This window comes from Salmo salar, chromosome ssa12 (genome assembly GCF_905237065.1).
Source record: "Salmo salar chromosome ssa12, Ssal_v3.1, whole genome shotgun sequence".
Classification (NCBI taxonomy): Eukaryota; Metazoa; Chordata; class Actinopteri; order Salmoniformes; family Salmonidae; genus Salmo; species Salmo salar.
The window spans coordinates 65,705,109-65,726,581 of NC_059453.1; the positions used below are offsets into that span (position 1 = coordinate 65,705,109).

Here is a 21,473-nt window from a genome sequence, read left to right on the forward strand (position 1 = left end):
ACAGTAGGGATGACTGGGGATTTAAAAATAACTTTAAAAAAAGCTCTGTCTCTCACCTATTTTACTTTCCATTTGCGTAACAAAGTGGAGATTTCTAAGCAGTCTTCACAAGTTAATCAAATAAAACATGCTCCCTATGTAACGCCATGTCATTCTATCCCATCAACCTTTGCATGCAACCACTCACCAACAGTTTTAAAACACATGGAAATAAATCAACCATAAACAATGTTTATATTCAACCTTTATTATTACTTTTGAAATCCCAAAACTTACTTTCAACAAATTCATTGGCATAACACTGATTATTTTGTTAAGAGGGAAAATCCTTGGACTGTTTCTTTGTAATTGATAGAAAGCTCATCCAATTGTTTCATCTCATCTTTTATTTAATTTTTTACACCGTCCCTGTAATATTAAGCACTTGACATCCTGAGCTACCAGCAGAGACAGAAACAGAGACAGAGAATACAGACATAAGTGGACAGATGTAAATATAGGGACAGAGCTGTAATTCTAGTTTTGAAACAAGATGGCTGACAAAGGACATACAGCACATAGTAGCAGTAGTATTAAGTAGCAAATAGTATTATTATCTTATGGAGAAAGTTCTTGTCTTTCATTGTGTTTGTGTGATCAGCTCTTCTCTTGTCATTGCCTACTTATAAATATTTCCCCTGCAACATGAGGCTACTAAACCAACCAATGCACTCCAGTCCCTACAAAGGGCGTAGTTAGCCTTCTGTTTGTATTTTTTTTGTATTTTTATAGCATCAACAGGCTTCCTAGGGATAGTAGAGAAGTATGGCGGGAGCAGTATTGTTGTTGGTCTAGCCGACGTTGCCCAAATCAGAGTTTAACATTTAAACCCCCCCCCCCAAAAAAAAACAGTAAAACAACAAAGTGCAAAAAAGTATAAGCTTCCGATGGCTTAACTTAGACAGCCAATAAGAACAAAAATAACTTCTAATTCAGCTGATTATTTGACAAGAGTTAGGTAGGCAATATAGAACTTCAAGTCAAAACAAATTCCTGATAAACAGAAAATACAGAGGATAAGAAGTCTCAGGACAATGACACAAAGATATCATAATCATGTAAAAAAGCATCAGCCATCACTTCTAGAGTTCCCCAGTGCATTCTTAGGACATGGCTCCATCTGGTCCCCCCAATTTGAGAGGCCAAGAGGGGACACAGTTAGACAGGGTGGGTGGGCCAGGCCAGGTTGTGGGTTCACTCATGATATGGATTCAGGAACAGGCAGGCAGGGGTCTACTAATTCTTCTCTCATGTGATCTTTGGGCATTGGAATGTGTGTTAGAGGTGCATGTGAGGAGCTATATAGTCATTGTGTTTGTAACTGGGAACTTAGTGTGATTCTGATGGGAGGGGGATGTGACATGGGTGCAGAGACCAGAGATGCAGTCCTTTCCGTAAGGGGGAGCAGGTGAGGAGAGAGAAGGGTTTTCCAGAAAGCCAGACAGAAGATAGTCCATGTTCCCCCTCAGCAGGTGCAGGCCTCTGCTGAAGTCTTTGCTCTGTCATTCCTGTCTAGCTTGATGGGCTCCGGGAATTCATTATACAGCTCCACCTCAGTCTCCTGATAAGAAGAAAAAAAAGAAGAGGGGATGAGAAGACGGAGAAACTGGAATCTAAGTTTTGCTCTTCTACTTAAGTCCCCCCCCCCCAAAAAAAGGTAAACAAAACCAAAAACCCAAACACCCATTCTCTCTCCTGGACAACCATGGCTCCACCCACCTGTTTGAGGGCGTTGCGTGCAATGGTCTGGAAGGCCTGCTCTACGTTGATGGCCTCCTTAGCACTGGTCTCAAAGTAAGGGATGTTGTTCTTACTCTGACACCATGCCTGAGCCCGCTTGGTCGTCACCTGAGTGTGGATGGAAAGACATTCACAAACATTAGATGAGATCAATGAGGAGACCAGGGTTGGGCTCAATTCCAATTGAGGGCAGTCAATTCAGGAAGAAAACTGAAATTCCAATTCAATGATTGAAAAAGGGGTATCTATTTTTAATACTTCGAAACACATACATTAGATAATACCCTGCAACTAAGAAATTATTAATCATATGTATTGAAACAGTGGATATGACATTAGCAACAGTAGCGTTAGGTCCAGTAACTTACATGAGATGTTTTAACACCTACAACAATCTGTCACCCACCTGTCTGTTCTCCAGGTCAATCTTGTTGCCTAGCACCACAAAGGGGAAGTTCTCAGGGTCTCTGGGACTGGCCTGGATCAGGAACTCGTCCCTCCAACTGTCTAGAGTCTTGAAGGTGTTGGGGGCAGTTACGTCAAACACCAGCACACAGCAGTCTGCCCCGCGGTAGAACGCCACACCCAGAGACTGGAACCTCTCTTGCCCTGCCGTGTCCCAGATCTGACCATGAGGACGGGTGGAGGGAGCGACGAAAGGAAGAGGGAGGGAGTGAGACAGTGACAGAAGGCAAGAGGAATAACTATTGTTGGGCAACATATTTTCTGAACTAAGATCTTAAACTAGTCACACTCACTGTGTCATGTAATCAGCCATGTTTGGTTGCCACTTCATGAAGTTAGCATCAGTGCTACCAAAAGAGTACTTTATAATCAACTGTTGATCAAATCACACCGATCACCCATTGGCGTGACAAGTTGTTTGCCTTTCCTCAGTATGTAAATCAGACCATATGTCAGACGTCCTTAAAATCTATTAGAATATAGTCGTTAATAAACTTTGGGTCGTCTTCATTTCGGCAAAATCAATTCAGTAAAGTGACTTTTTCTTGTGCCAGGGTTTCTGTTATAAAAACACCCATTTGGGTCTGTAGCCATTTCTGTAGACTTAAATGGAACTTTATCAATGAGACTTGATACTCCTCTGGATCTTGAGGAATAGGTGGAGGAGAATGTCAACCCATCCCAAGCTCACCCAAACCTTTCACTTTCTATTGCTGATAGGTGAGTTTCTTGCAAAAATAATAAAATGTTGGCGTTCTTTTTCAAATAAGACAATACCTTCATTATTTTGGCTGGTGGCACAATTCCATTGACATTCCATGACACACATGTTAATGCATTCATATCTTACGTATTATCCACGACACGGCATATTGAGATGGGTCTTTACATATTGACTCCATACATTATGTGTTGAAACACTAGAAAACAGCAACAATGAAAATAGCACTTATCAATCCTCAGGCTTCTTAGTGGACATGTATTCAAGACATGAAAAATAAAACATATCCCTCATGTTCCTTTTTCACCTCCTCCCCTTTGATGCTTCCTGCATGAATCTGTCCTGTGAGAGCAACCTTGTTGGTGCATCCATTGTAGTCATTCCCTTTAATGCAAGTTAAATGGTCAGTGACTATGTCTCTATGCAATACAAAGAAAGTATATGTATAGTCTTGGCCGGACTTAAATGCGTTCTAGTCAACCACAAAATGTCCTACTTTAAGTAAGGCACGTTATGAAGAACAAAATTCATAATAATACAACTTATGATTCCATTGGTAAGTCTAATATAAACTCAGCGACCAGTTTATTAGGTACACCACCCAGTTCACGAAAATGGTTCACTCCTACAGACAGTGAGTCATGTGGCCATAGCTTGCCATATAAAGAAGGCAAACGGGCATCGAGGCATTTAGTTACTGTTCGATTGAACATTAGAATGGGCAAAATGAGTGACCTAAGCGACTTTGAGCATAGTATAATTGTCGGTGCTAGGCGCGCCGGTGCCAGTATCTCAAATGTCCGGCGTCCTGGGCTTTTCACGCACGACACCGTCTAGGGTTTACCAAGAATTGTGCGACAAACAAAGAATACCCAGTCAGCGGCAGTCCTGTGGGATAAAACAGTTAGTTGACAAGAAGATGAAGGAGAAAGGCAAGAATCGTGCAAGCCAACAGGCGTGCCACAAACAGGCAAATAACAGCGCAGAACAACAGTGGTGTGCCAAACGGCATCTTGGAACACACAACTCGCCGGTCCTTGTCACGGATGGGCTATTGCAGCAGATGACCACACCAGGTTCCACTCCTATCAACTAACGCAAGTAGAAGCAGCTCTAATGGGCATGCGATCACCAGCGATAGACAACTGAGGAGTGAGAAAACGTTGCCTGGTCCGACGAATCCCGGTTCCTGTTCCGTCATGCTGATGGCAGAGTCAGGATTTGGCATAAGCAGCATGAGTCCATGGCCCCATTCTGCCTGGTGTCAACAGTACATGCTGGTGGTGTTGGTGGAGTAAAGGTGTGGGGAATGTTTTCCTGGCACACGTTAAGTCCCTTGATACCAACTGAGCAACGTTTCCACACCCCAAATAATTCAGGCTGTTCTGGATGCAAAGGGGGGTCCGACCTGATACTAGATGGGCATATCTAATAAAGTGGCCACATAATGGAGAAATTGATATATGAATTGAAAAATGTGTTAAGTGGGAAACATGATATCATCTCATGCAGATTATATATATTTTAAAATCAAATACATAAATCAGTATGTGTAATCTCTGACAATAGAAGGTCTGGGTTGCTGCGTGTCCAGCTTAACCATACCCATTCCCAACAATGCAGATAGCCCGGTTAGCCAATGTGCGGGAGCACTGGTTGGTGGGCCCAATTGAGGTAGCATATACATGAATGTATAGTTAAAGTGACTATGCATATGAGAAACAGAGTAGCAGCAGCGTAAAAAGAGGGGTTGGGGGGGGGCACACAATGCAAATAGTCCAGGTAGCCATTTGATTACCTGTTCAGGAGTCTTATGGCTTGGGGATAAAAACTGTTGAGAAGCCTTTTGGTCCAAGACTTGGTACTCCGGTACCGCTTGCCATGCGGTAGTAGAGAGAACAGTCTATGACTGGGTTGGCTGGGGTCTTTGACAATTTTTAGGGCCTTCCTCTGACACCGCCTGGTGTAGAGGTCCTGGATGGCAGGCAGCTTAGCCCCAGTGATGTACTGGGCCGTACGCACTACCCTCTGTAGTGCCCTGCGGTCAAAGGCCGAGCAAATGCCATACCAGGCAGTGATGCAATCAGTGAGGATGCTCTCGATGTAGCAGCTGTAGAACCTTTTGAGGATCTCAGGACCCATGTCAAATCTTTTTAGTTTCCTGAGGGGGAATAGGCTTTGTCGTGCCCTCTTCACGACTGTCTTGGTATGTTTGGACCACTCTAGTTTGTTGTTGATGTGGACACCAAGGAACTTGAAGCTCTCAACCTGCTCCACTACAGCCCCGTCGATGAGAATGGGGGCGTGCTCAGTCCTCCTTTTCCTGTAGTCCACAATCATCTCCTTAGTCTTGGTTACGTTGAGGGATAGGTTGTTATTCTGGCACCACCCGGCCAGGTCTCTGACCTCCTCCCTATAGGCTGTCTCTGGGTTGTCGGTGATCAGGCCTACCACTGTTGTGTCGTCTGCAAACTTAATGGTGTTGGAGTCGTGCCTGGCCGTGCAGTCGCAGGTGAACAGGAGGGGACTGAGCACGCACCCCTGGGGAGCTCCAGTGTTGAGGATCAGCGTGGCAGATGTGTTGCTACCTACCCTCACCACCTGGGGGTGGCCCGTCAGGAAGTCCAGGATCCAATTGTCGAGGGAGGTGTTTAGTCCCAGGATCCTTAGCTTAGTGATGAGCTTTGAGGGTACTATGGTGTTGAACGCTGAGCTGTAGTCAATGAATAGCATTCTCACATAGGTGTTCCTTTTGTCCAGGTGGGAAAGGGCAGTGTGGAGTGCAATAGAGATAGCATCATCTGTGGATCTGTTTGGGCGGAATGCAAAATGGAGTGGGTCTAGGGTTTCTGGGATAATGGTGTTGATGTGAGCCACTACCAACCTTTCAAAGCACTTCATGGTGGTCTGCTTGAAACATGTTGGTATTACAGAGTTTGGGGAAATTTACAAAATTAAGATTTGAACGGCAACTGAAGTCAATTTCAGTAAGCCCCAAAATTATGTATTTTTGTTCATGCCCGGTTCTCTGGAGCTTTTCTCGTGCAATTTTCTCCATGGTTAACCCGGTTTTGGCCTCCACCACGCATTTTCCCAGTATTTAAAAGGGATATTTTAGTAAAGAAAGGGAATGCCAAAACAAATCACCTTACCTCACGGTCACCATAATGGAAAGCCAAGCCTAGACTTCTCCTGTCCTTATAATATTGTCAATTCATCTGTGTGGCCGTTTGGCACTTCTGATGTCTTCTGATGGGTCTTCTCGGCCTGAAAATGTCTGTTGTGCTCCTATGTTATACTGTTAATATGGTGTCAGCCAGGCCGTGCGGTTTATATGGTGACGTTATTAATGGATATTGCCGCTATGATAGTGGTGCCGTGGCCATGTTTCTGTACCTGCATTGTAACGAGCCGATCGTCCACCATCACCTCCTTGGTCAGGAAGTCAGCTCCTATTGTAGCTTTGTACTGGTTACTGAACTTCCTATTCACATACTGGTTCATCAGGGAGGTCTTCCCAACTCTGAGAGGGAGATGGAGGGGGGGACAATCAGGGGAGAAGGATGTTAAAGATATGTTGAATAACAGCTATTAATCTGACTGCATTATTCCATCTATCTATTCAGTCCTAATGGTGAAAGAGAAACCATGACTGATGCCTCGAGACAAAATCAACAAGGAACAGAGAGAGACACCAGACACCATTAAAACCCCATCAGAGGTGCTCTGGTACACTACTGTGGACACACGCTGTCCACAGTTCTCCCCTGCACTGCTGAGCATGCAGTGACACAATGAGAATACAACAGCATCAGATTAGTGTGAAAGAGAGAGGGGGAGGAAAAGTGAAATAAAAAGTAAACAGTCATAAATGAAATGGATACATACAGTGCCTTTAGAAAGTATTCACACCCCTTAACTTTTTCCACATTTTGTTGCTTTACAGCCTGAATTGAAAAATTATACTTTTTTTTTTTAAGTCACTGGCCTATACACAATAACCTATAATGTCAAAGTGGAATTCTGTTTTTTGACATTTTTACAAATTAATTAAAAATGCAAAGCTGAAATGTTTTGAGTCAATAAGTCTTCAACCCCTTTGTTATGGCAAGCCTAAATATGTTCAGGAGTAAAAATGTGCTGAACAAGTCACATAATAAGTTGCATTCTGACGACCTCATCTCTGTACCCCAGACAGACATACAGATAATTGTAAGGTCCTTCAGTCAAGCAGTGAATTTCAAACACAGATTCAACCACAAAGACCAGGGAGGTTTTCCAATGCCTTGCAAAACAATGGAACCTATTGGTAGATTAAAAAAATATAAGCAGACATTGAATATCTCTTCGAGCATGGAGAAGTTATTAATTACAATTTGGATGGTATATCAATACACCCAGTCACTACAAAGATACAGGCTTCCCTGTTCCATCTATTGCTGCCCCCTGGACCCTATGATCACTTGGCTACATAGCTGATGCCTGCTGGACTGTCCATTAATCACGGTACTCCATTCTGTTTATCTGTCGGCCCCAGCCGCGAACTCAGGCTCTGTGTGTAGTTAACCGACCCTCTCTGCCCAGTCATCGCCATTTTACCTGTTGTTGTTTTAGCTGATCAGCTGTTGCTGTCTCACCCGTTGTTATCTAGCTAGCTCTCCCAATCAACACCTGTGATTACTTTATGCCTCGCTGTATGTCTCTCTCAAATGTCAATATGCCTTGTATACTGTTGTTTAGGTTAGTTAACATTGTTATAGTTTACAATGGAGCCCCTAGTTCCACTCATCATACCTCTGATGCCTCCTTTGTCCCACCTCCCACACATGCAGTGACCTCACCCATTATAACCAGCATGTCCAGAGATACAACCTCTCTTATAACCTCTCTCTTACTCAGTGCCTGGGCTTACCTCCGCTGTACCCGCACCACACCATACCCGTCTGCACATTATGCCCTGAATCTATTCTACCACGCCCAGAAATCTGCTCCTTTTATTCTTTGTCCCCAATGCTCTAGGCGACCAGTTTTGATAGCCTTTAGCCGTACCCTCATCCTACTCCTCCTCTGTTCCTCGGTGATGTGGAGGCTAACCCAGGCCCTGCGTGTCCCCAGGCACCCTCATTTGTTGACTTCTGTGATCGAAAAAGCATTGGTTTCATGCACGTCAACATCAGAAGCCTCCTCCCTAAGTTTGTTTTACTCACCGCTTTAGTACACTCTGCCAACCCTGATGTCCTAGCCGTGTCCGAATCCTGGCTTAGGAAGACCACCAAAAATTCTGAGATTTCCATACCCAACTACAACTTTTTCCATCAAGATAGAACTGCCAAAGGGGGAGGAGTTGCAATCTACTGCAGAGATAGCCTGCAAAGTTCTGTCATACTTTCCAGGTCTATACCCAAACAGTTCGAACTTCTAATTTTAAAAATTAATCTCTCCAGAAATAAGTCTCTCACTGTTGCCGCCTGCTATCGACCCCCCTCCGCTCCCAGCTGTGCCCTGGAGATCATTTGTGAATTGGTCGCCCCCCCATCTAGCCTCAGAGTTCGTTCTGTTAGGTGACCTAAACTGGGATATGCTTAACACCCCGGCAGTCCTACAATCTAAGCTAGATGCCCTCAATCTCACACAGAACATCAAGGAACCCACCAGGTACAACCCTAAATCCGTAAACATGGGCACCCTCAGACATTATCCTGAACAACTTGCCCTCCAAATACACCTCCGCTGTTTTCAATCAGGATCTCAGCGATCACAGGGATCATTGCCTGTATCCGCTATGGGTCTGTGGTCAAACGACCACCCCTCATCACTGTCAAACGCTCCCTAAAACACTTCTGCGAGCAGGCCTTTCTAAACGACCTGGCCCGGGTATCCTGGAAGGATATTGACCTCATCCCGTCAGTCGAGGATGCCTGGTCATTCTTTAAAAGTAATTTCCTCACCATCTTAGATAAGCATGCCCCGTTCAAAAAATGCAGAACTAAGAACAGATATAGCCCTTGGTTCACTCCAGACCTAACTGCCCTTGACCAGCACAAAAACATCCTGTGGCGGACTGCAATAGCATCGAAAAGTCCCCGCGATATGCAACTGTTCAGGGAAGTCAGGAACCAATACACACAGTCAGTCAGGAAATCAAAGGCTAGCTTTTTCAAGCAGAAATTTGCATCCTGTAGCTCTAACTCCAAAAAGTTTTGGGACACTAAAGTCCATGGAGAACAAGAGCACCTCCTCCCAGCTGCTCACTGCACTGAGGCTAGGTAACACGGTCACCACCGATAAATCCATGATAATCAAAAATTTCAATAAGCATTTCTCAACGGCTGGCCATGCCTTCCTCCTGGCTACTCCAACCCCGGCCAACAGCTCCGCCCCCCCCGCAGCTACTCGCCCAAGCCTCCCCAGCTTCTCCTTCACCCAAATCCAGATAGCAGATGTTCTGAAAGAGCTGCAAAACCTGGACCCGTACAAATCAGCTGGGCTTGACAATCTGGACCCTCTCTTTCTAAAACTATTCACCGCCATTGTTGCAACCCCTATTACCAGCATGTTCAACCTCTCTTTCGTATCGTCCGAGATCCCTAAAGATTGGAAAGCTGCCGCAGTCATCCCCCTCTTCAAAGGGGGTGACACCCTAGACCCAAACTGTTAGACCTATTTCCATCCTGCCCTGCCTATCTAAAGTCTTCGAAAGACAAGTTAATAAACAGATCACTGACCATTTCGAATCCCACCGTACCTTCTCCGCTGTGCAATCCGGTTTCCGAGCCGGTCACGGGTGCACCTCAGCCACACTCAAGGTACTAAACGATATCATAACCGCCATCGATAAAAGACAGTACTGTGCAGCCGTCTTCATCGACCTGGCCAAGGCTTTCGACTCTGTCAATCACCGTATTCTTATCGGCAGACTCAATAGCCTTGGTTTTTCTAATGACTGCCTCGTCTGGTTCACCAACTACTTTGCAGACAGAGTTCAATGTGTCAAATCGGAGGGCATGTTGTCAGACCTCTGGCAGTCTCTATGGGAGTACCACAGGGTTCAATTCTCGGGCCAACTCTTTTCTCTGTATATATCAATGATGTCGCTCTTGCTGCGGGCGATTCCCTGATCCACCTCGACGCAGACGACACCATTCTGTATACTTCTGGCCCTTCCTTGGACACTGTGCTAACAAACCTCCAAACGAGCTTCAATGCCATACAACACTCCTTCCGTGGCCTCCAACTGCTCTTAAACGCTAGTAAAACCAAATGCATGCTTTTCAACCGTTCGCTGCCCGCACCTGCCCGCCCGGCTAGCATCACCACCCTGGATGGTTCCGACCTAGAATATGTGGACAACTATAAATACCTAGGTGTCTGGTTAGACTGTAAACTCTCCTTCCAGACTGATTAAACATCTCCAATCCAAAATCAAATCTAGAATCGGATTTCTATTTCGCAACAAAGCCGCCTCCACTCACGCCACCAAACTTACCCTAGTAAAACTTACTATCCTACCGATCCTCGACTTCGGCGATGTCATCTACAAAATAGCTTCCATTACTCTACTCAGCAAACTGGATGCAGTCTGTCACAGTGCCATCCGTTTTGTTACCAAATCACCTTGTACCACCCATCACTGCGACCTGTATGCTCTAGTCGGCTGGCCCTCGCTACATATTCGTCACCAGACCCACTGGCTCCAGGTCATCTATAAGTCTATGCTAGGTAAAGCTCCACCTTATCTCAGTTCACTGGTCACGATAACACCCACCCGTAGCACACGTTCCAGCAGGTATATCTCACTGATCATCCCCAAAGCCAACACCCCACCTTTCCTTACAGTTCTCTGCTGCCAGTGACTGGAACGAATTGCAAAAATCGCTGAAGTTGGAGACTTTCATTTCCCTCACCAACTTTAAACATCAGCTACCTGAGCTGCTAACCGATCGCTGCAGCTGTACATAGTCCATCTGTAAATTGCCCACCCAATCTACCCACCTCATCCCCATACTGTTTTTATTTTTATTTGATTTACTTTTCTGCTCTTTTGCACACCAGTATTTCTACTTGCACATCATCATATGCTCATTTATCACTCCAGTGTTAATCTGCTAAATTGTAATTATTCGCTCCTATGGCCTATTTATTGCCTACCTCCTCATGCCTTTTGCACACACTGTATATAGACTTTCTTTTTTTCTACTGTGTCATTGACTTGTTTATTGTGTTATTGGCTTGTTTATTGTTTACTCCATGTGTAACTCTGTTGTTGTCTGTGTCACACTGCTTTGCTTTATCTTGGCCAGGTCGCAGTTGTAAATGAGAACTTGTTCTCAACTAGCCTACCTGGTTAAATAAAGGTGAAATAAAAAATAAAATAAAGTATTCCTAACTCAGTTGCTGGAGAGGAAGGAAACCGCTCAGGGATTTCACCATGAGGCCAATGGTGACTTTAAAACAGTTAGAGTTTAATGGCTGTGATAGGAGAAAACTGAGGATGGATGAACCACATTGTAGTTATTCCACAATACTAACCTAATTGGTAGAGTGAAAAGAAGGGTGCCTGTACAGATATTCCAAAACAGGCATCCTGTTTGCAACAAAGCACTAAAGTAATACTGTAAAAAAAATGTGGCAAAGCAATTAACCATATGTCCTGAATACAAAGTGTTACATTTGGGTTAAATCTAATACAACACATTACCAAGTACCACTGTCGATATTTTCAAGCATAGTGGCGGCTGCATCATGTTATGGGTATGCTTGTAATCATTAAGGACTGGGGAGTTCAGGATAAAAAAATAAACAGGATGGAGCTAAGCACAGGCAAAATCCTTGATAAAAACCTGGTTGTCTGCTTTCCAACAGACACTGGGAGACAAATTCACCTTTCAACAGGACAATAGCCTAAAACACAAGGCCACGTCTACACTGGAGTTGCTTACCAAGAAGACAGTGATTGTTCCTAATTGGCCAAGTTTCAGTTATGACTTAAATCTGCTTGAAAATCCATGGCAAGACCTGAAAATGCTTGGCTAGCAATGATCAACAACTAATTTGACAGAATTTGAAGAATCTTGATAAGAATAAAATGGGCAAATGCTGCACAATCCAGGTGTGGACAGCTCTTAGGGACTTACCTAGAAAGACTCACAGCCGTTATCGCTGCCAAAGGTGATTCTAACATGTATTGACTCAGGGGGTTGAATACTTATTTAATGAAGATAGAGAAAGAAAAATGTATTTTGTGTAGATAATTGACAAAAAAAAAATAATACAATCCATTTTAATCTCACTTTGTAACGCAACAAAATGTGGACAAAGTCAAGGGGTGTGAATCTCCGAGTTGGGCATCTCCGGCGCGGCCCACGCTTGGATTGCGTCCTACCTGACAGGTCGCTCCTACCAGGTGGCGTGGCGAGAATCTGTCTCCGCACCATGCGCTCTCACCACTGGTGTCCCCCAGGGCTCTGTTCTAGGCCCTCTCCTATTCTCGCTATACACCAAGTCACTTGGCTCTGTCATATCCTCACATGGTCTCTCCTATCATTGCTATGCAGACGACACACAATTAATCTTCTCCTTTCCCCCTTCTGATAACCAGGCGGCGAATCGCATCTCTGCATGTCTGTCAGACATATCAGTGTGGATGACGGATCACCACCTCAAGCTGAACCTCGGCAAGACGGAGCTGCTCTTCCTCCCGGGGAAGGACTGCCCGTTCCATGATCTCGCCATCACGGTTGACAACTCCCTTGTGTCCTCCTCCCAGAGTGCTAAGAACCTTGGCGTGATCCTGGACAACACCCTGTCGTTCTCCACTAACATCAAGGCGGTGACCCGATCCTGTAGGTTCATGCTCTACAACATTCGCAGAGTACGACCCTGCCTCACACAGGAAGCGGCGCAGGTCCTAATCCAGGCACTTGTCATCTCCCGTCTGGATTACTGCAACTCGCTGTTGGCTGGGCTCCCTGCCTGTGCCATTAAACCCCTACAACTCATCCAGAACGCCGCAGCCCGTCTGGTGTTCAACCTTCCCAAGTTCTCTCACGTCACCCCGCTCCTCCGCTCTCTCCACTGGCTTCCAGTTGATGCTCGGATCCGCTACAAGACCATGGTGATTGCCTATGGAGCTGTGAAGGGAACGGCACCTCCATACCTTCAGGCTCTGATCAGGCCCTACACCCAAACAAGGGCACTGCGTTCATCCACCTCTGGCCTGCTGGCCCCCTACCTCTGAGGAAGCACAGTTCCCGCTCAGCCCAGTCAAAACTGTTCGCTGCTCTGGCACCCCAATGGTGGAACAAGCTCCCTCACGACGCCAGGACAGCGGAGTCAATCACCACCTTCCGGAGACACCTGAAACCCCACCTCTTTAAGGAATACCTAGGATAGGATAAAGTAATCCTTCTAACCCCCCCTTAAAAGATTTAGATGCACTATTGTAAAGTGGTTGTTCCACTGGATATCATAAGGTGAATGCACCAATTTGTAAGTCGCTCTGGATAAGAGCGTCTGCTAAATGACTTAAATGTAAATGTAATTAGGCTTGGGCGGTATACCGGGGCCTTTGGAAATAGCCACGGGATGGTTTTTTCAATACCATTGTAACTATTTCTTTGATGTTTTTCAATACATTTTAATATTTGTAGCTATTTAAGTAAATACCTGCAGTCAACTTGTGCAATATGTTAGGAGATGAAGAATGTAATCTGCTTTATTTCCCCGGTCACATTATTTGACATTATGAAGCTTACCATAGTTTCCCAGAACAGTTGTAAATAGCACAACAGGAAAAAGCGGGAGGAGCAGGTAAGTCCAGCTGTGTATTGACAGGGGTCTTATTTTATATTGAAAGTCAGTGTTTTTTTGCTTCAACAGAGTGTTCAGGCACGTGCAACTATACTGTACCTGACAAAAGTAGCTAAACATCAGTCAGAGTGCAAAATTTGTCTGATGCCGAGCAGAAATAACATTAAGAAGCATTTTACATCTGCGTTTATAAAATGCAGCATGATATTTCTTATGCGTTTAAAAAATAAATCCTGTGTGAAAAATGCAGAATTCTGCATTAAAGCGACCCCTAATTTTAACTTGCTAGTTATCCAAGTAAGTGACTGAATTAATTAGGTGACTGGGCACCGTATTGTGTCACTTTCTGCCGTGTTTGACAAGTTAAAGCCATTTGGATGAGTTAATTGTACAGCTGCCACTATCTTGATTTCCTTTCGTTTTTTCTCCTCTACATTCTAGGCCGGTATTTTCCTCCCCCCTCTTCTCCGAGCAGAGCAAGCAGGCCCATTGCCCTTGCGACTCCAGACTGCACACAGACACAGTGTTGTACACATGCTGCTCCAGAGTCAGTACTGTTCTTCCTTCAGACAGGCATGCGTCAAAACTTTGTTCATTTGTACAATTTCTCTCGTTCACATTCACTTATAAAGGTCCAAACTCACCAAAAATTACATTCGGTAGCTCCTACCTAAATATGCATAACTGAGCTAGATTGCCTGTCTTAGCAAATTGTTTATTTTCGTTTGCACTCGTTAACATATTTAGCTAACAGCCTCCATGGAAATGCAATATTACTTGTGCTAATTTTGTTAGCATTCAGGTAATAAAAACACCCAATGTTTTTTTTGCGTTTTTTTGGTGCCCCCTTGTGTACTAAACTAGTAATACCTTATATCCGGGATGAAAGGACGGCATGATGATATGAAAATCTGGATCCCGGCGAACCCTAGTGTGAATACTTTCTGAAGGCACTGTAGATGTGTGGGACAACCAACCAACAGCAGTCTGGTTGGACAGGAAGACTGGAGTAAGCTGTAGTTCTAATGAATCTGGCACACCCAAACTGCATTCTCTGATCAAAGTGGAAGACTAAACACTGTGGTCAAACAGAAAGAGAACACCAATACTCGGTGGCTTACCCAGAATCCCCCAGGATGATGACTTTCAGGAGCACTTTCTTCCTGGATGTCATTCTGTCGTGTCTGAGGAAAGACCACACACACAAAAATCAGGGTTGTGTCCCAATAATCTCCCCTTCAAGTGTGTACTCATTCACCGCTCCCTACAAATTGAAAAGTCTTCAAATGGTGTAGGCCTAGAGGGATTTTCCTTTTAATCCTTAAAGGTTAGTGAAAAAGCACACAGAAAATGACATTTTCAGTATGACACTCCCGGGATTAGAGGTCGACCGATTAATCGGAATGGCCAATTAATTAGGGCCGATTTCAAGTTTTCATAACAATCGGACATCGGTATTTTTGGACACCGATTTGGGGGATTTTTTTTTTTTTTTTACACCTTTATTTAACTAGGCAGGTCAGTTAGGAACACATTCTTATTTTCAACGATGGCCTAGGAACGGTGGGTTAACTGCCTTATTCAGGGGCAGAGCGACAGATTTTTACCTTGTCAGCTCGAGGATTCAATCTTGCAACCTTACGGTTAACTAGTCCAACGCTCTAACCACCTGCCTTACATTGCACTCCACGAGGAGCCTGCCTGTTACGCGAATGCAGTAAGAAGCCAAGGTAAGTTGCTAGCTTGTATTAAACTTATCTTATAAAAAACAATCAATCATAATCACTAGTTAACTACACATGGTTGATGATATTACTAGTTTATCTAGCCTGTCCTGCGTTGCATATAATTGATGCGGTGCGCATTCGCGAAAAAGGACTGTCGTTGCACCAATGTGTACCTAACCATAAACATCAAGGCCTTTGTTAAAATCAATACACAAGTATATATTTTTAAACCTGCATATTTAGTTAATATTGCCTGCTAACATGAATTTCTTGGAAAATGTATTGGAAAATTGTGTCACTTCTTTTGCAACAGAGTCAGGGTATATGCAGCAGCTTGGGCCGCCTGGCTCGTTGCGAACTGTGTGAAGACTATTTCTTCCTAACAAAGACAGCCAACTTCGCCAAACCGGGGAGGATTTAACAAAAGCGCATTTGCGAAAAAAGCACAATCGTTGCACAACTGTACCAAACCATAAACATCAATGCCTTTCTTAAAATCAATACACAGAAGTATACATTTTTAAACCTGCATATTTAGCTAAAAGAAATCCAGGTTAGCAGGCAATATTAACCAGGTGAAATTGTGTCACTTCTCTTGTGTTCATTGCACGCAGAGTCAGGGTATATGCAACAGCTTGGGCCGCCTGGCTCGTTGCGAACTAATTTGTCAGAATTTTACGTAATTATGACATAACATTGAAGGTTGTGCAATGCAACAGGAATATTTAGACTTATGGATGCCACCCGTTACATAAAAAGTCGGAACGGTTCCGTATTTCACCGAAAAAAATCATTTTTTTCTCTCGAGATGATAGTTTCCGGATTCGACCATATTAATGACCTAAGGCTCGTATTTCTGTGTGTTATTATGTTATAATTAAGTCTATGATTTGATAGAGCAGTCTGACTGAGCGATGGTAGGCAGCAGCAGGCTCGTAAGCATTCATTCAAACAGCACTTTCGTGCGTTTTGCCAGCAACTCTACGCAATGCTTTAAGCATTGTGCTGTTTGACTTCAAGCCTATCAACTCCCGAGATTAGGCTGGTGTAAACGATGTGAAATGGCTAGCTAGTCAGCGGGGTGCGCACTAATAGCGTTTCAAACGTCACTCGCTCTGAGACTTGGAGTAGTTGTTCCCCTTGTTCTGCATGGGTAACGCTGCTTCGAGGGTGGCTGTTGTTGATGTGTTCCTGGTTCGAGCCCAGGTAGGAGTGCGGAGAGGGACGGAAGCTATACCGTTACACTGGCAATACTAAAGTGCCTATAAGAACATCCAATAGTCAAAGGTATAGGAAATACAAATCGTATAGAGAGAAATAGTCCTATAATTCCCATAATAACTTCAACCTGAAACTTCTTACCTGGGAATATTGAAAACTAATGTTAAAAGGAACCACCAGCTTTCATATGTTCTCATGTTCTGAGCAAGGAACTTAAACGTTAGCTTTCTTACATGGCACATATTGCACTTTTACTTTCTTCTCCAACACTTTGTTTTTGCATTATTTAAACCAAATTGAACATGTTTCATTATTTATTTGAGGCTAAATTGATTTTGATGTATTATATTAAGTTAAAATAAGTGTTCATTCAGTATTGTGGTAATTGTCTTTATTAGAAATAAATGTATTTCAAAAAATATATATATAAAAACACCAATCGGCCGATTAATCGGTATCGGCTTTTTGGGTCCTCCAATAATCGGTATCGGCGTTGAAAAATCATAATCGGTCGACCTCTACCCGGGATACGTACCATAATGAAGAACGAATGTGGTGCCCCGGGGCAAAATTTGTTTGACACCCCTGCCCTACCTAAACCCGAAAGTCGTTATTGCAAGTATACTGACTTGATTTTTATCTAGATATCTTATATTCCAATAGTTTCAAACTGATCATTAGGGTTGAAATCCACAGCTCTGCACAATGAGTGTAAGACAATGCTATAATGTGTGTGATTTAGCATTCTGTGTGTGTAGAGTCAGGGCTATTCCAATGGGCCAATCAGACTTGAGCTCCATTCATTCCAGTCATGCGTTCCCTAAGCTGCTGGCCAAGTCACGAGTAAGACATCATTAATTCTCTCTCTTAACACACACACACACACAAAAAGTGAGTCCGAGGACTAGATCATGTTTCCTGTTACAGAGGCTAGAGAATGACCCAACCATAAAACTCTACTCTTTCCCAATCACTTGCAGGGTGTCCATTCCCAGACTGCAGTTTTAATAAGTGATTGCGATTACACTTCAATACTACTGCCATACTCCCAACTTCTGAGGGCACACTCGCTCAATGGAGCCATCTAGAAGGCACACACCTTGTGCAGTGTCATTGGAGCGAACCATGTCAGCCCAGCCTAGTCCTATCATAATAAAAAAGCTAACCAATGCTATACTGAAACATTGACGACATGAGTGACCCATTCAAATCCAGTTTATTTATCATGGGAAACAACAACGTAGCAGCCAGGCCAACAGTCAGATTAATAGAGCCTGACCGATTTATCAGTTGAATGATATTATTGGCTGATATTAGCCTTTTACGAATGTATTTGTATCTGGATTTAATCCACCGAAAAGGACTTATGAGAGGAAGAGAAAACGCTCAGGAAAAATGCAGTTCTTCATTATTGGTCCAGAAGAGAGCTCTCTTTACATGGCTATTAGCCTATCTTTCCTTAGCATGCTACAGCAAGACTGGACGCCATCGTCCAAAGCAACTACACCAGTCAGAGGAGAGTGAACTAACCGTTACCGCTTCTACTGTGAGTGCCGAGTAGATAGAAGCTTGACAGCTCAATAAAGTGACAAAAATGCACACTGGCCTTATACTGTTATGTGAAGAGTCATGGTAGGTTGTTGGGTGTCAGGACAAACAATGGATGCTCTGCCCAAATATAAAGTAAATGCTGTGCTAAGAATGTTCAACTCTGTGGTAACGTTAAAAGGGATACTTTAGGATGATTGCCTTTTTATGTACTTCCCCAGAGTCAGATGAACTCCTGGATACCATTTGTATGTCTTGGTGTCCAGTATGAAGGAAGTTAGAGGTAGTTTCATGAGCCAATGCTAAAAAGCATTAGCGCAATGACTGGAAGTCTATGAGTATCTGCTAGCAAATACATCTTGGGACGTCCCTACCCCAGAATGTCGGCCCAGTTCCACCTAGCTCTATACTCTCCCACTGCCGGCCACTGGGTTTCCTCTCCATGGTAAGGAGTGGAAATTCTAACGGGATGCTCCAGATTTAAACATCTGGTGAAACAGCTGGCTGCTTGTTTTATCTGTGGAATGGCTGTGTTCACTCAGGCTGCCCAATTCTGATCTTTCCCCACTAATTGGTCTTCTGACCAATCACATCAGATCTTTTCACGTCACATATTTTTCAGATATGATCTGATTGGTCAAAGGACCAATTAGTGAAAAACGATCAGAATTGGGCTGCCTGTGTAAACGCAGTCATATATGCCTAGATTGTAATGGAACTATTGTAGATCCAACACTCCAACTGAAAATAACCAACATGTTTCTTGTAACAACCCCAGTCCTCGCCTTCTAATCTGCAACCCATGACACTATATTCTAGAAGTCGGATCACATGGGATAAAGATTTTCCCAAGCTCAGGCAACTGCCGAAAAGGCATTTGTTTTAAAATCGACTCATTAGCATACGATATACCACGTGCAACATATCTAACAAACAATGCGACACACACACTCCGTAAATCAGGTTCCTTTGACTCAGAATCCTAGATAAGTGTGGCTCTTTGTGCTGTCTGACGTGACATGACATTCACACACATGCAAGGACGGACACACGCCCGCACACAATCTATCCATCTCTTTGATCCATCCCCACTCTTTCTCTTAAAACATCGTTGATTAGTTAGTTATCTGTAAGGTCCAGAACATCATACATTTGCGACTCGGTTGTTGCCGGACACGACGCCCATGGTTCGACTTGTACACCGCGACCGTCCCCGACCTATTGCGAAATTAGTCTGCAAGAGAAGCCGCCCCAATTACGGTCACACATTTCTCACATTCCCCTGTCGCGTCGGTAAACAAAAGCTTAGTAAGAAACAACGACCTCCATACGTTGCTGTCATAGCTAGCTAATGTTACATCATATAACTTACCTTCAACTTCCAACACACCAGAACGCTGTTTTCCGACTTGCTGTCTCAGGACAGCCTATTCTTACTGGATTTGAATAAATGTCTCAGGCAAAATAGCTAGCAAGCTAACCAGATAAAATGTAAATGTTTAGAGTTGGTGGCCGTAGCTTGTGTTGCTTATCGCTCTGATATCCAGCTTCCCGATGAGTATTTTCAGACTGTCTCCACAGTAATTTAAATACAAATATCTAGTTTTAGTTCCGATTTTGTGAGCTTGAGCCTTTTGCTCTGGGTTCTTTCCTAGACTGATTTTTTTTCTCTCCACTCTTTCACTTCCTCCAAAACAACTATTGCGTCATTGCTCTAAAACGTTTCACGCACAAACAGGATACACCACGCCCACTTTAATAACTGCATCAGGGATGCATCTTTAGCAAGGTTGCAAATACCTTGGCTTTGACTGTACCAAATATGGACAAAGATAGAAGCAATGATGACATGTTTACTCCACGACTGTCCAGATGTAAATTAATACATTTTTGGAAGCTCTCCAAATTACAATACCACATTTCATCTGATATAACATGCAAGTCTAAACAGCACCGTGAGCAGTAGGAGAAAATAAGCCAAAAATAAGTTTAGGGAAGAAACATTTTATTTTAGAAAAAAACAGCATACCTGGCATGACTGTCTATTCTCCAAAAAACATTGCCCACGTGTTTGATGTTACGCAAATGCAGACTGGCACCAAACATACCACACATTTTCCAACTGTAGTCTATCTCTATAGGCCATATCCTAATATCTGGAGATTATTCCATTTATTTGATGACGACAGCTATTATGGAAAGTAAACCAGTAGAGGGCAGTCTTCGTTCATTTCTGACAGTGGCTCTGATTACTTGCGAACTGGTCATGATGAGATGGCGTTACTGAGCAGGCCAAAAATGATCTCCCTTAAGGATTTTCTTGTAGGCCTATTGAGACAACTGGATTACTCATCATTACTATCTTGAGATGAACATCAGTTATCGTCATCACCACAGATGTCGAAGAGCTATCTATTCTCTGTTGTCTCTGTCTGTAGTTGAATTATTTGTATAATGAATCTCATGAGTAAAATATATTATTTTTATTCAATTCAAGCGCCACGATAGAAGTCTCAGATTCCTACTCACTGTTCCGTGTCTGGTTTTCGATCTAGAATGCAGCTGCTCTATTCTTCATCATCAAAGTGCTGTTGTGTCCGATCGCACCCTGATATTTCCTGAGATCCAGGGCTGCCTGAAGCCATTCAGTCCTCCATTATTGTCTGTGCATTCAAAGAAGGGCCGCTGGTACAGGACTAATGGACTGTTCGCCATTACTGACTGACAACACATACTGGAATGTGGATGTGGCTGAAGTGTGCCAATTGTCTGACAGTGAAAGGGCAAAGGCCAAAGGGGAATGGTGGTCAGTTCACTGGAAGTGTCTTTGCCCCTTGGCTGTGGGCATTCTGTTAGAGTGTGTCCGTTTGGCACATCGTAATGAGTATGGATGACCCTAGTGTTTATGGAGGAATTCCTGACTGTTCTCCCCTTTTGAGTGTCTAGTCTTTATGACCTGGTAGGAACGCAGTTGATAAACACATACGCCAATAAACCAAAGGGATTGGGTGAGAAACGTGGGGGTATACAAGAGAGGGTAGTGTTTGAAAATATTTGGCTTCTTGGAGGAAAAAGCGTCACAAATATACACATTTTCTCACACAGACACACACTGACAGGAGAGAGTTAGAGGTGGGCACTGACTGTCAGAGGGAAAGTAAAAGAGAGGAATAGTGAGAGAAAGAGAGAAAGAGAGAAAAAGA

General features: G+C 43.7%; 1 protein-coding gene across 2 annotated transcripts; it reads right to left on the reverse strand.

The window, feature by feature from the left end:
- Window positions 1-231: 231 nt before the first annotated feature.
- LOC106565552 (ras-related protein rab7) lies at window positions 232-19,983 on the reverse strand. Of its 2 annotated transcripts, XM_045691647.1 has the most exons (7): window positions 19,643-19,983; window positions 14,896-14,958; window positions 14,645-14,761; window positions 6,362-6,488; window positions 2,186-2,404; window positions 1,759-1,887; window positions 232-1,600 (listed from the first exon to the last, which is right to left on the reverse strand). In XM_045691647.1, exons 2-7 carry the CDS (start codon window positions 14,946-14,948, stop codon window positions 1,505-1,507), a joined length of 741 nt encoding a protein of 246 aa, XP_045547603.1. In that variant the 5' UTR covers window positions 14,949-14,958; window positions 19,643-19,983; the 3' UTR covers window positions 232-1,504. The 2 variants fall into 2 exon arrangements, with proteins under 2 accessions (XP_045547603.1, XP_013988286.1); XM_014132811.2 differs by lacking the exon at window positions 14,645-14,761 and having other exon boundaries at window positions 19,643-19,980.
- Between the last annotated feature and the right edge of the window lie 1,490 nt (window positions 19,984-21,473).